This window comes from Mandrillus leucophaeus, unplaced genomic scaffold, assembly GCF_000951045.1.
Source record: "Mandrillus leucophaeus isolate KB7577 unplaced genomic scaffold, Mleu.le_1.0 Scaffold198, whole genome shotgun sequence".
NCBI lineage: Eukaryota > Metazoa > Chordata > Mammalia > Primates > Cercopithecidae > Mandrillus > Mandrillus leucophaeus.
The window spans coordinates 3,222,485-3,235,627 of NW_012102009.1; the positions used below are offsets into that span (position 1 = coordinate 3,222,485).

General features: G+C 40.1%; 1 protein-coding gene across 1 annotated transcript in view; it reads left to right on the forward strand.

Annotated features, from left to right (window-relative positions):
- The window catches only part of INTS8 (integrator complex subunit 8), a 55,760-nt gene that overhangs the window by 31,474 nt on the left and 11,143 nt on the right, over window positions 1-13,143 (forward strand). The window contains exons 14-19 of the mRNA XM_011978684.1: window positions 1,428-1,629; window positions 4,168-4,289; window positions 9,211-9,395; window positions 9,863-9,896; window positions 10,850-10,906; window positions 10,982-11,043. Coding sequence (XP_011834074.1) covers window positions 1,428-1,629; window positions 4,168-4,289; window positions 9,211-9,395; window positions 9,863-9,896; window positions 10,850-10,906; window positions 10,982-11,043 — 662 coding nt within the window. The remainder of the gene's footprint in view (window positions 1-1,427; window positions 1,630-4,167; window positions 4,290-9,210; window positions 9,396-9,862; window positions 9,897-10,849; window positions 10,907-10,981; window positions 11,044-13,143) is intronic.

The window sequence follows — 13,143 nt, forward strand, 5'->3', positions numbered from 1 at the left end:
ACTAGTGTCACCAGTGTTAGAAGGGATAGAGAGAAGAGAACATATTAGAGAACTATTTAGGAGATAAAATCTGGAAGCAATTGGTAACTGACTTCATGTGGAAGGCAAGAGAAGGAGAACGAATCGAGCATGATGCTCAGACTTCTGGTTTGAGAGTCAGAGAACCAGTGGCAATGCTAGCAAGTGAATGTGCAGAAACACATTTTTGCAGGGCAGATTACGAGTTTATTTTTACAATTTTAATTTGAAGCTACAGTTGGAAACAGCCTAAAGCTTGGAGAATGGTCTGGACTGAGTTACAGATTTGGGAGTTACCAAAGATCACCCAGAGAGAATATAAAGAGCGTGAGACCCTCGGGAATGCAATACTAAGTCCAAGAAATAGTAGTGTGATGGGCGTGAGGACCAGACAAATGTAGAAGGTGTAATAGCTAGGGGAAAAGAAAATGTCAAGAAAAGGGCAATACACAGCACCGAGTTGCAGCCCCCTAATTCCTGTAAGATAACAGAAGAGCGTTCAGTAGATTGGACAATTAAAAGATCTTTGGCTTGGCCGGGCGCGATGGCTCAAGCCTGTAATCCCAGCACTTTGGGAGGCTGAGACGGGCGGATCACGAGGTCAGGAGATCGAGACCATTCTGGCTAACCCGGTGAAACCCCGTCTCTACTAAAAATTACAAAAAACTAGCCGGGCGAGGTGGCGGGCGCCTGTAGTCCCAGCTACTCAGGAGGCTGAGGCGGGAGAATGGCATAAACCTGGGAGGCGGAGCGTGCAGTCAGCTGAGATCCGGCCACTGCACCCCAGCCAGGGCGACAGAGCGAGACTCCACCTCAAAGGAAAAAAAAAAAAAAAAGGTCTTTGGCTTGTGAGGGCTACTTCTTTGTAATGATAGGGGTAGAAGCCAGATTATGAGAGTGAATGAAGTATGTGGAGCGATAGAATCTAGTCTTTAGAAACATAAGAGATGTGTAGGAGAGGACTTGGATCATAGCTGATTTATTTCATTTTATTTGTTAGCCAATTTTATAGGCTAGTAAGGTGGTGTGCAAAGATTTTGAAATGTGTAATCCTTGAATGGTCTAAGATCTAATTCTGAATATGTTGGATGGAGGAGGGTGCTTGTAATAGAATTTTACACCCGTATAATACAGAAGTCTTTGGTTATTTTATAACTTTTATAAAAGTTGCATAATACAGCAGGTATTTTATATTGTTTACTGGATTTTTTTAAATTACAAAGGTATTAAATGTGTATTGGAATACATCAACAATACAGAGATGAAAATCCTATCGAGCCTTACTCCCTGAGAAAAGCAGCGTTAACCATTTGAACTAATCCTTCTCCTCTTTGCTCTGTCATCATAAAGGCACACATTTTTTGGCGCCAAAGGAAAGGTGACCCAGGCTATTCTTTTTCTTTTCATAGGACTTTTCCCATGCTAAACAGCTCTTTGCTGCTTGTTTGGAGTTGGTAACAGAGTTCTCACCAAAGCTTCGTCAGGTCATGCTGAATGAGATGTTGCTTTTGGATATTCATACACATGAAGCTGGGACAGGGCAGGCAGGAGAGAGACCGCCATCCGACCTTATAAGTAGGGTACGAGGCTATCTGGAAATGAGGCTTCCTGGTAAGACTGGTTCACAAAGACAAATTTCAGAAACTCAGTACTTAGATAATTGTGGGGGAAAATTTAAAAGCACATTTATTTGAGTTTGTAATCATCTTTTTTTTTATTTTTGAGACAAGAGTGTGGCTCTGTCACTCAGGCTGCATGTAATGGCGCGATCTCGGCCCACTGCAATCTCTGCCTTTTGGGTTAAAGTGACTCTCCTGCCTCAGCCTCCTGAGTTGCTGGGATTTCAGGAACCCGCCATCATGCCCGGCTAATTTTTGTATTTTTGTAGAGATGGGGTTTCACCATGTTGGCCAGGCTGGTTTTGAACTCCTGACCTCAGGTGATCCACCTTCCTTGCCCCCCCAAAGTGCTGGGATTAGAGGCATGAATCACCACACCCAGCTGAATTTTTATCATCTTTGAAAAAAGTTATTTCACTCCTAAAACAGAATTTGGGTTTGGTGTTCACTTGAGAACATTGGGAAAAATGAAGGAAACTGTTCGTTTCTGGGTTTCTGTAACAAGGTACCACAAACTGGGTAACTTAAAACAATGGAAATATATTATCTCCCAGTTCTGGAGGCCGGATGTCTGAAGTCAGGGTGTCTGCAGGCCTGTACTGCCCGGAAAGGCTCCAGGAAAGACTCTTTCCTTGCATCTTCCTGGCTTCTGGTGGCCCAGCAGTCTTTGGTTTGTGGCTGCATTGCTCCAGTCTCTGCTGCTGTCTTCACATGGCCTTCTCCCTGTGTATGTCCATGTTCTCTTCTTATAAGGACACCAGTCATTGGATCCAGGTTCAGCCCTAATCCAGCTGACTTGATCATAGCTAATTACATCTGCAAAGACTATTTCCAAATAAGGTCACATTCTCAGGTTCCAGGTACACATGAATTTTAGGGGATACTTCTGCACACTAGAGAAACTATATTGCAATTTTCAGGTGTTTGAAAGAATCAAAATGTCCTTTAGTATACAGATTGAAGTTTTATTTCCTCATTACAGCCATAAAATGCCTTCACACTGATTGCCATTGGGCTAGAAATTCACTGGTGGCTACTTTAGGAACAGATCTTGAGTGTTTAATTCTAATTGTAAATGTCTTACTATGAAAAGGGGCTTACCATATAGATGATCATCTGTGACTCATATAAATCTTTCTTAGTTAAAGCAGTTTCTTATTTTTCTGCTTTAGGAGTATTTAGAGCAATTAAATCATACTGTACACATTTAATAGTATAAACAGTGGAATTGCATTATAAAGGAAGGTGATAGTAATGTGTCAGAATAGAAGCAAGTGCTACCATCTTGAGTCCTATGGGGTTAACTTAATTTCTAATTAAAGTCTAATTTCCAGCAGGGGCATGCAGTGATAGATCACAACTTTTTAGTACCCTATAGAGAGAATGCCTTTGAGCTTTAACACATCAGTGCTCTTAAATATTGTAATGTCTTCATGAGAATTGATCTAATAATATGCTGGCACTAAAGGACACATGCTGCTGTATACATGTTTACTTTTTAAAAGTGGGAGGTAGGTTTTCCATGCATGGTTTTTCTGAAATGAGGCAATGTTTAAACCTTAATGTTTGTTGAGTGCTAACTACGTGTCAGGCATTGTTCTAAGCTTCAGGTGCATAACTCATTTAGTCCTCATAGCAGCTCTGTGAAATAGCTGCTGTTTCCTTATCCCCATTTTGTAACTAAGAAACCAAGGTGCAGAGAGGTTGAGGAATTTGTCCACAGTCACACAGGAAGAGACAGAGCTATGACTTCACTCCATCAGCCCAACTTCGAAGCCTATGCTTTTACTGTTTGAAATGGGTGAAAGTTCCTTTAAATTATTAGTCTCTTTGTACTACCTTTTTGGCTTATCAGTTTGTAGTTCACATCCCTTTTTTGGGGATAGGGAGGGTAAAGGACTGATAACTCTGCCTATAATTTTTGTAAACTCCTAACTTACTAAATGTTCAGCAACTTGTCCTATAGCTTGTGCTTATAAGCAGTATTTAAAATAAGGAGGCTGGGTGTGGTGGCTCATGCCTGTAATCCCAGCACTTTGGGAGGCTGAAGCAGGCAGATCACTGGAGTTCAGGAGTTCAAAACCGGCCTGGACAACATAGTGAGACCCCATCTCTACAAAAATGCAAAAATTAGCCAGGTGTGGTGGCATTAGCCAGGTGTGGTGGGACCTGTAGTCCCAGCTACTTGGGGAAGTTGAGGTGGAAGGATCGCTTGAGCCTGGGAACTCAAGGCTGCAGTGAGCCATGATCACACCATTGCACTGCATTCTGCTGACAGAGCGAGACCCTGTCTCTACAAAATTTTGTTTGTTTTTTGAGACAAGGTCTCACTCTGTTGCCTAGGCTGGACTTGAACTCCTGGTCTCAAGTGATCCTCCTGCCTTGGCCTCCCAAAGTGTTGGGATTACAGGTGTCAGCCACCATACCCAGCCTGTTTTTTTAATTCAATTGAAATCTGAGCAAGTATTTGCTTTGTTCTTATTTTAATGTTGTGATGGTAATTCCAACTGTTTTCCTCTTTGCTTTTTAGATATTCCTCTTCGTCAAGTTATAGCTGAGGAATGTGTTGCCTTTATGTTAAACTGGAGGGAAAGTGAATACCTTACACTCCAAGTTCCTGCATTTTTGCTTCAGAGTAATCCATATGTTAAGGTAATTAATGTTTAAACAAAAGGATTGTGAGGATAGTATTATACTTGTTTCTTTAACTTTATACTAGTTTGGGAACTTGTCTAATTTCTGTGATACAAATGATTGGACAAATGCTTGTTGATTTGTAGTTAAAGGATAGTTTTTGGTAATTCATGCACTTGACCTTGTTCTAATATTTCTTTCTAATGCCCTATAATTCATGAGCATGTAGTCACAGATTATTTAGTTAACAGATAACACGTTGGTGTAATCCTAAGATAATGAGAGATTCACTTTCTTTGCTTTGGTTGCTATAATCACACTCTAGAGCTGATGGAGTCCGTCAGGGATGCACTTCTCCTTGTTTCCATTTGAACACTTTATTCTTCTTTAGAATTTTACCCTTCTAAGTTTGCTACCTCTGAATCTCTAACAGGTTTGCTATTAGTAATTATTCCCCTAATAAAAGAATTTTTTCAGTAAATTGGTAGTAAGTTGTTTATTTTGTTGTCTTAATTATATCCTTTGCAACCTAAAATGCTTCTGAGTACAGAAAATATCAAAACTAATGAGAAACTGGAGGTTTCTTCTAAGATTATATCTTTCATGTGTTAATATTATACAAACTGAATAAGTAGTAAGTTTTTCTCACTTTCTGGTGTTACAGTTAAAAAAAAACAACAAGGTAGGCCAGGCACAGTGGCTCATGCCTGTAATCCCAGCACTTTGGGAGGCCAAGGTGTGTGGATCACAAGGTCAGGAGTTTGAGACCAGCCTGGCCGATATGGTGAAACCCTGTCTTTACTAAAAATGCAAAATTTAGCCGAGCATGGTGGTGGACACCTGTAGTCCTAGCTACTCAGGAGGCTGAGGCAGGAGAATCGCTTGAACCCGGGAGGCAGAGGTTGCAGTGAGCCGAGATCACACCATTGCACTCCAGCCTGGGCAACAAGAGCAAAACTCCATCTCAAAAAAAAAACACCAAAAAACAAAGTTAAACATGTAGTGATTTAACATTGTAAGTCCCACTCTCCTTTTTGGGTATATTTGGTCCTTCAGATTTTCTCATTATTTTATTTGTTCCTATTACCTTTTGTTATTCTTCCTCGTTTGTCCCAACTTATCTTTAGTAATACAAAATCCTTTAAATCTGTGTTTATCTGGGAACTCTTGTAAAACTGTACCACTTCGTAACATTTGTGTTTGGTTACTTGTTTCTTCCTTCATATTTCACGTATGTCCTTTTAAAAACTGAACTCATTTCATTTTAACCCTTTGAGGCTTTATTGAGAGTTTATTGATTTTTTTCAGTTTTCCACCTCTTTTTGTTATCTTTACACTTGCTCATGAAAATTGCCATACTTGAATTATCCTTTTCTTTGAAATTTCAGACATTGAATCATATCTATCTCTTCTTTTTTTCTTTTTTTTTTGGAGACTGAGTCCCCCTCTGTCGCCCAGGCTGGAGTGCATTGGCACAGTCTCGGCTCACTGCAACCTCCACCTCCCAGTTTCAACCCATTCTTGTGCCTCAGCCTCCCAAGTAGCTGGGATTACAGGCGTGCACCACCGCACCCGGGTAATTTTTTTTTGTTTTGTATTTTTAATAGAGACGGGTTTCGCCACGGCTGGTCTCGAACTCCTGACCTCAGGTGATCCACCCGCCTGGGCCTCCCAAAGTGCTGGGATTACAGGCATAAGCTACCGCACCCAGCCTGAATCATTTCTGTCTCTTTAGTGAACTTTCTGGAATGTGAGTTCTTAATTTCTTGGGTACTTGTCTCATTATGCCCAACAGTCTTTTCTTAGCCTTTAAGAAAATCAGATGAGGGAACCATTTTGTTCCAAGGTTACTATCTCTTACACTTAGAATCGTAGCTTGTCACTGAGTGCAAAGACAGTAGAGTAACTCTTCTCTTTACCTCTGGCAATGACTTCTGTGGAGCTGTGCACCAGGAGAGATAGGCATGTGTTTGTGTAATGAATGCTTGAGGGTCTACAATGTGTAAGGACACAGGAAATTGTTTTGTTGGTTGCCTGACTCTGGGAGAGGCTGTCTCACTGCTTCCTGCAGTTCCCCTGATCTGGTCCAAAAGCAGGAAGGATGTGTGGTGACTTTGCGAAAGAATTGTCACTTAGGTGTCTCCTCATATGTCATCTGGTGGTTAGGGTTTTGTGTGCCACCTTCCATACATGATTGCCCTCTCACTGCCTTGTTAATGTCAAGGAAAAAGGAATTAGAGAAAGAAGTTTAGAATGAGGGGTGGTGTTTTGAAAAAAAATATAATCTGAATCAGTGTCCACACTTCCAGTTTGGTGTGGAATACACCACACACACACGCACACACGTGTAGGAAAAAGTCTGAAAGGATATTAACAGCTATTATCTCTGGAAAATGGGGTATTAGTTATTTTAATGTTTTCTATTCTGTTATATTTTCCTACTTATATATTATGTAATCACAAATAGGAACAGAAAATTCTTAAGCATGTGACTAAAATGCACCCTTTTGAAATAATATAAAACTGTCTAGTCTGCCCCTTAGATCAGAGAGAGTGGTAGTGTCACATAATGGAAAGGGCACAGGTTTATAGGCACTCGGATGATAAGAGCCTAGGTGGTAGTAGTAGGGGTTGGCAGCCACAGTGGTCCTAGTGTAGGCTAAAACCTTAGGTTGTTCATGTGGCCTACCAGCCCTCTTAAGGTGTGCATGCTTCTCCTCCTCCAGGTGCAGCTCCCCTGCCCCTTGGTGTTCCAGCCCTGTGCTGGCAGCACCAGCATGCCCACGCCATGTTTCCATTTTGCACCTGTGCACATGCTGTTTGTTATCTTAGCCAGGATGTCCTTCCCAGCTTTGCCTGTTCGTGTGATTTCTTTAATGCTTTCCCATATTATTTTCTCTGTAAATGAGTAAATCACTTCCTCTTCTTGCTTCCTTTGTACTGTTGTACTGTTGACTATTTCTTTTGTTGTGTTTATGCTGAATAATAAGTTATTTATCCACTTGTCTTCTCTATAAGACAATGAACTGCTTCAGGGCAGTTAATTTTTATGTTGTGCTTTCCATGATGCCCACCCATAGTCGGTGCTCAAGAATGTTTGTGGAATTCAGTTGATTTGGGGCCTAAGACCTCTGAACATTTTAAAAATGTAATTTATGTAATAAATTCAGTGACCTAAAGCATATGATCCCTGACAACAGAAGATGAATTTGAGCTAAGAGCACCAGTATCCCTGGCGTTACACTGCAGTGAATAGTTGCATGTATCGTGATTCCATTTGTCAGAGGCGAGTATTTTAGGTGAGCATGCAGGATGAAATATCCTACTAGGCCATTGGTCCATATCCATTCACCTGGTATAGGTAGGATTTTTATGTTATTCTCATGAGCTTTGGAAAGCCACAGTACTCTCGTTAATTTTCTTAGGCATGATCACAGAGTTGTGGTTATGGAGAAAAATGTCCTTGTCCTTAGAAGATGTATATGGAAGTATTTAGGGATGAAATATTGTGTCTAACTTAGTTTAATATGGTTTAACAAAACAATTTATGTAGATATATAAAGCAAACATGGCAGAATAGTCACAACGTGTCAGGTATTTATTGAATTTTTTTTTTATTTTTCTGTTTGAAATTTTTCATAACAGAAAATGTAGAGAAAAACCACCAATTTTTGTCTTTGTCGCAATCTTGCTGCCGCCTTAAAAAAGCTGCCTTAAGCAGTAGGGACCCCTAGAAAATTTTCTAGGTCCATTTTAAGTAGAAACAAGGGGTTCCTGATGGATTTGAAATTATCCTTGTTACTGCACCCTCTACAAGAGCCATGGAGTATAAAAGTTAATATGAACAAGAATAACGGGTCCCAATTCTGAATTTGGCCAGGTGCCATGGCTCACGCCTGTGATCTCAACACTTTGGGAGGCCGAAGTGGATGGATCACTTGAGGCCAGAAGTTTGAGACCAGCCTGGCCAACATGGTGAAACCCCGTCTCTACTAAAAATACAGAAATTAGCGGGGCATGGTGGCACATGCCTGTAATTCCAGCTACTCGGAAGGCTGAGGCACAAGAATCGTTTGAGCCTGGGAGGCGGAGGTTGCAGTGAGCCAAGATCATGCCACTGCACTCCAGCCTGGGTGCACAGCAAGACCCTGTCTCCCAAAAAAAAAAGAAATTCTGAATTTATTGTAAGTTAGTCTTTCTCTGTCTTTTGCTTTCAGCTTTTCCACTCTTTATTTCTGGGTGCTCCCTACGTCTTAGGTCCTTGAGGCTGCATTTATTCACACCAGTCACTTTATATAACCTGTCCTGCTTTAATTCTACCTCCTCAGATGAGCAGTAGCTCCATTCCCAGTTGCTACCAATTTTCTTAGAGAAAAATTGCTTTAAATCTGTATCCCTTAATTCCACCAACTTCAGTTTCCTTATTCCTTTCCTTATTTTTTTCATTGAAACATTTTTTTTTAGTGATAAGAAGTTGTATGTGTGCATATGTGTGCAAGGGAGAGAGAAAAATCTAAGTATTTTAATCTCACCCCCTGGGCTTTTACTACAGTTAACATTTAGGTGTATGCCTTCCATTACACAATTTTTTCCCGATGTAACGTGGGATAATACTATGTGTATTTAGCATCTCGGTTTTTTTTCCACTTAATAAATCACCTATCTCTTTGCATTGTCTCATTTTCATTTTCACTAGACTATAATTGTTCAGAGACAAAGTTTGTATGCTCGAACCAGAGGATCTTTCCCAGATTCAGATCTGTCAGTAGACAATGAGCCCTAAATTCCTCAAAGGTTGTACAGAATGCACAGCATAAAATAACTGTGCTTAGTATGTTTGGGCAGTCATTCCATGTTTCCTCCAGTGTGCCTTGATAATAGAACTAATGTGCATGACATTACAGATTATCTTTTGTGTGTTTTGTTTTTCATGTTATAGCTTGGACAGCTTTTAGCAGCTACATGCAAAGAACTTCCAGGCCCTAAAGAAAGTAGACGGACTGCCAAAGACCTTTGGGAAGTTGTTGTTCAAATCTGTAGTGTGTCCAGTCAGCACAAACGAGGAAATGATGGCAGAGTTAGTCTAATAAAGCAGAGGGAATCTACGTTAGGTATCATGTATCGGTATGTATTGGTATGTTTCTGTCAGTTGTGTTCGAGTTCTTAATATTTATCCTGTTTATACTATTGACCTATTAAAGGTTGATTTCAAGAACATCAGCTTTTATTGTGTATGTCATAAAGTTGGACAATCTTATGAGTTCTGTAGTACTCGTCTGTGATGAACCTGTCTGCCTTGGCCACTTTTGGAAATATCTTCTGTTTATGTGTCATTTTAAGAAACTATTAATCATTTAATCAACTGGAATTAAAAATCAGTAGTGTTTAAGGTTGGATAGTATTGAAGACTTCACATGTGATTAAAACAGGGAAGAAATGTTATTAGGTTAGTATGACGATAGAATATTACATTCCTTTTCATACTTGCCGAATTGGAGCATTAAGAATAAACCTTCATCTATAATTTACTTTCTTGATTTTATTTTTACTTTCTAATATTTAATGTATATTCAAAAATTTTTGTTTTGTAGGAGTGAACTGCTTTCTTTTATCAAAAAATTACGAGTAAGTTTTATTAAAAATTGCTCTAATTACTATTGCTGGTTATTGTAGACTATGACTAAAAATTATTGGGTACTTCAAATACTGATTAAATTATTGTTTGTTTTTTAATTTAAATTTTTTTTTAAGAGAGAGGGTCTTGATCTGTCACCCAAGCTGGAGTGCTGAGGTGTGATCATAACTCACTGCATCTTCTAACTCTTGAGGTTAAGCAGTCCTTCCGCCTCAGCTTTCTGAGGAACTGGGACTACAGGCACATGTCACCATGCCCAGCTCACTTTTTGTAGAGATGAGGTCTCCCCTTGTTGCCCAGGCTAGTTTCTAACTCCTGGTCTCAAATGATCCTCCCTCCTTGGCCCCTCAGAGTGCTGGGATTACAGGTGTTAGCCACCTTGCCTGGCTTCTGCTTAAATTATTAAAGTGGCCTGTTAATGTGCTTTTCTTCAGTGATCATTATTGTTGGGTGGGATAATCTGATTGAAAAAGTTTTTCATTTACTTTACCATGTTTTAGTGAACGGAGCAGGTATTTCTTTAAATTGTAAAAAAGTCTTCATAATAGGGACTAGATGTGTGAAGCCTGACTTTAATTTTTGCTTAGTAGGATCAATGTCATATTTATTTACTGGACATAACCTAGGTTTCACCCTTTTAACATTATTTGAAGGAATAAAAAGTCACTTAAGAGTCATGTGAGGAGTTGAGCTTGGAGATAGCACCATAAGCCAAACATTTAAATATGCTAATTTTATATAAATTATGTGCTATAATCCACCCCCCGCCCACATGCGATTAAAAATAAAGTTGATTTTTAGTGTGCTAAAGCACATGCTAAAACAGATGCTAAATTTTAAAAAGGCAAGGGTCTTTTAAATTGCTTGATGTCTGTGAGGTTGACAGGAGAAAAATAAATATACACACACACTGTTTAAGGATTCTGTGTTTTCTTTCTCGTAGGAACCACTGGTTTTGACTATTATTTTATCACTCTTTGTGAAACTTCACAATGTTCGGGTAAGTATTTCATAATTTCATTTAAAAAATTTGAAAGAAATTTCTTTGTAAATTACACCTTTTTTCTTTTTAAAGGAGGACATTGTGAATGATATTACAGCTGAACACATTTCTATTTGGCCATCTTCCATTCCCAAGTAAGTAGTGGTATAGCTTATATTTTATTAAATGAGTTATGTATTTGGAAACCATTCTGACTAGCAAAGATACCTTTAGATAATTTTATTAAAGGACCAGAAATCTGTTGAGATTCTACAGTCTTTGTGTTTCTCTATTTGATAATTATTTTCCTATAAATTGTGGATAAGGCATAACTTTTTTTTTTTTTGAGGCGGAGTCTCACTCTGTTGCCCAGGCTGGAATGCGGTGATACAATTTCTGCTCACTGCACCCCCTGCCTCCTGGGTTCAAGCGATTCTCATGCCTCAGCCTCCCAAATAGCTGGGATTACAGGTGTCCGCCACCACGCCTGGCTAATTTTTGTATTTTTAGTAGAGACGTGGGTTTGCCATGTTGGCCAGGCTGGTCTCAAACTCCTGACTTCAAGTGATGCACCTACCTCAGCCTCCCAAAGTGCTGGGATTACAGGCAGGAGCTACCACACCCGGCCCAGCATAACTCTTAAGTAGGAGTTAAGATTTATCAGCCTTAGAACAGAAGATAAAGTGGTCTTGATTGTCAGTAGAATTTGAAAATTGGGGCCAATGAAAGAAAGACTTTCTATCAGGTTTCCAGCATCTTATTTCTTTTACGAGTATCCATTTGAAAGTGATTTGTTTTTTCATAATTTTTTTGTATGTCTCATCCAATGCTGTAGTTATCAAAAGTCTCCCAATCTCTTTTAGTTGCTGTAGGAACTAAGCTAAACTTCTTTAATTACTTTGAGAAATATTCCCTTTTGCGTACATTACCTAAGAATCACAGTAAGATGATGGGGACATTTTTTAGGGAAGGAAAAAGTGTTCATTTACTTGAAGGAATCATTTACATTTTTCTTTTCCCACACATAGCAACTTCTCATATAGGGGAATCCACTTGTTTCCTCCCAAGTGTTTTTCCTCCCTGCCTTCCCTCTCACTCTTCTTTGTGCTTGTTCAAGCCTTGTGTTATGACTCTTAGTGGCATCTTCGAGGAATAAAAGATTTCAGTGCACAGGCAAGCTGATAATAGAATAACAGTAAAGAATTTGTTTCCATCTCAATCTTAGAGATTGGAAAAGCTCCCTTGTCTTGTCCAGGGATTTGGAGGGTCAGAGCAGGTGAGTGCCCCTGCCTTCCACTTACTGAGGCTTATTTCCCAAGGGAGCACCATGCTGCATGAAGCACATGTGTGTGCTTCACAGCATTTGAACTGCAGAGTCCATCATGCTGTGTTTCTGATTTTTATATAAAATCTGTTAGATAGCAGTCCAAGAATCAGGTAGAGACACTTTTTCTTTTTTTTTTTTTTTTTTTTTGTGAGACATAGTGCAGCGCCATTGCCTAGGCTGGAGTGCAGTGGCAAGATCTCAGCTCACTGCAACCTACATCTGCCAGGTTCAAGCAATTCTCATGCCTCAGCCTCCCAAGTATCTGAGATTACAGGTGCATGCCACCACCCCCAGCTATTTATTTTTATATTTTTAGTAGAGATGGGGTTTCACCATGTTTCCTATGCTGGTCTTGAACCCCTAGCCTCAAGAGATCCGCCCACCTTGGCCTCCCAGAGCTGTGGGATTATAGGCGTGAGTACCATGCCTGCCCAGTTTTGGATTTTTTTTTTTTTTTTTTCCTGAGACAAAGTTTCGCTCTTTTTGCCCAGGCTGGAGTACAATGGCGCAATCTCGGCTCACCGCAACCTCTGTCTCCCCGGTTCAAGCGATTCTCCTGCCTCAGCGTCCCGAGTACCTGGGATTACAGGCGTGTGCCACCACGCTTGGCAAATTTTGTATTTTTAGTAGATACAGGGTTTCTCCATCTTGGTCAGGCAGGTCCCAAACTCCTGACCTCAGGTGATCTGTACCCCTCAGCCTCCCAAAGTGCTAGGATTACAGGCATAAGCCACCGTGGCCAGCCCAGTTTTGCATTTTTAATTGGTGGTTTCAATGGTTGCGTTTTTGTTTTTTTTTTTGGGTTTTTTTTGAAACAGAGTCTCACTCTTGTCACCCAAGCTGGAGTGCAGTGGTATGATCTCGGCTTACTGCAACCTCCACCTTCTCAGTTTGAGCAATTCTCCAGCCTCAGCCTCTTGAGTAGCTG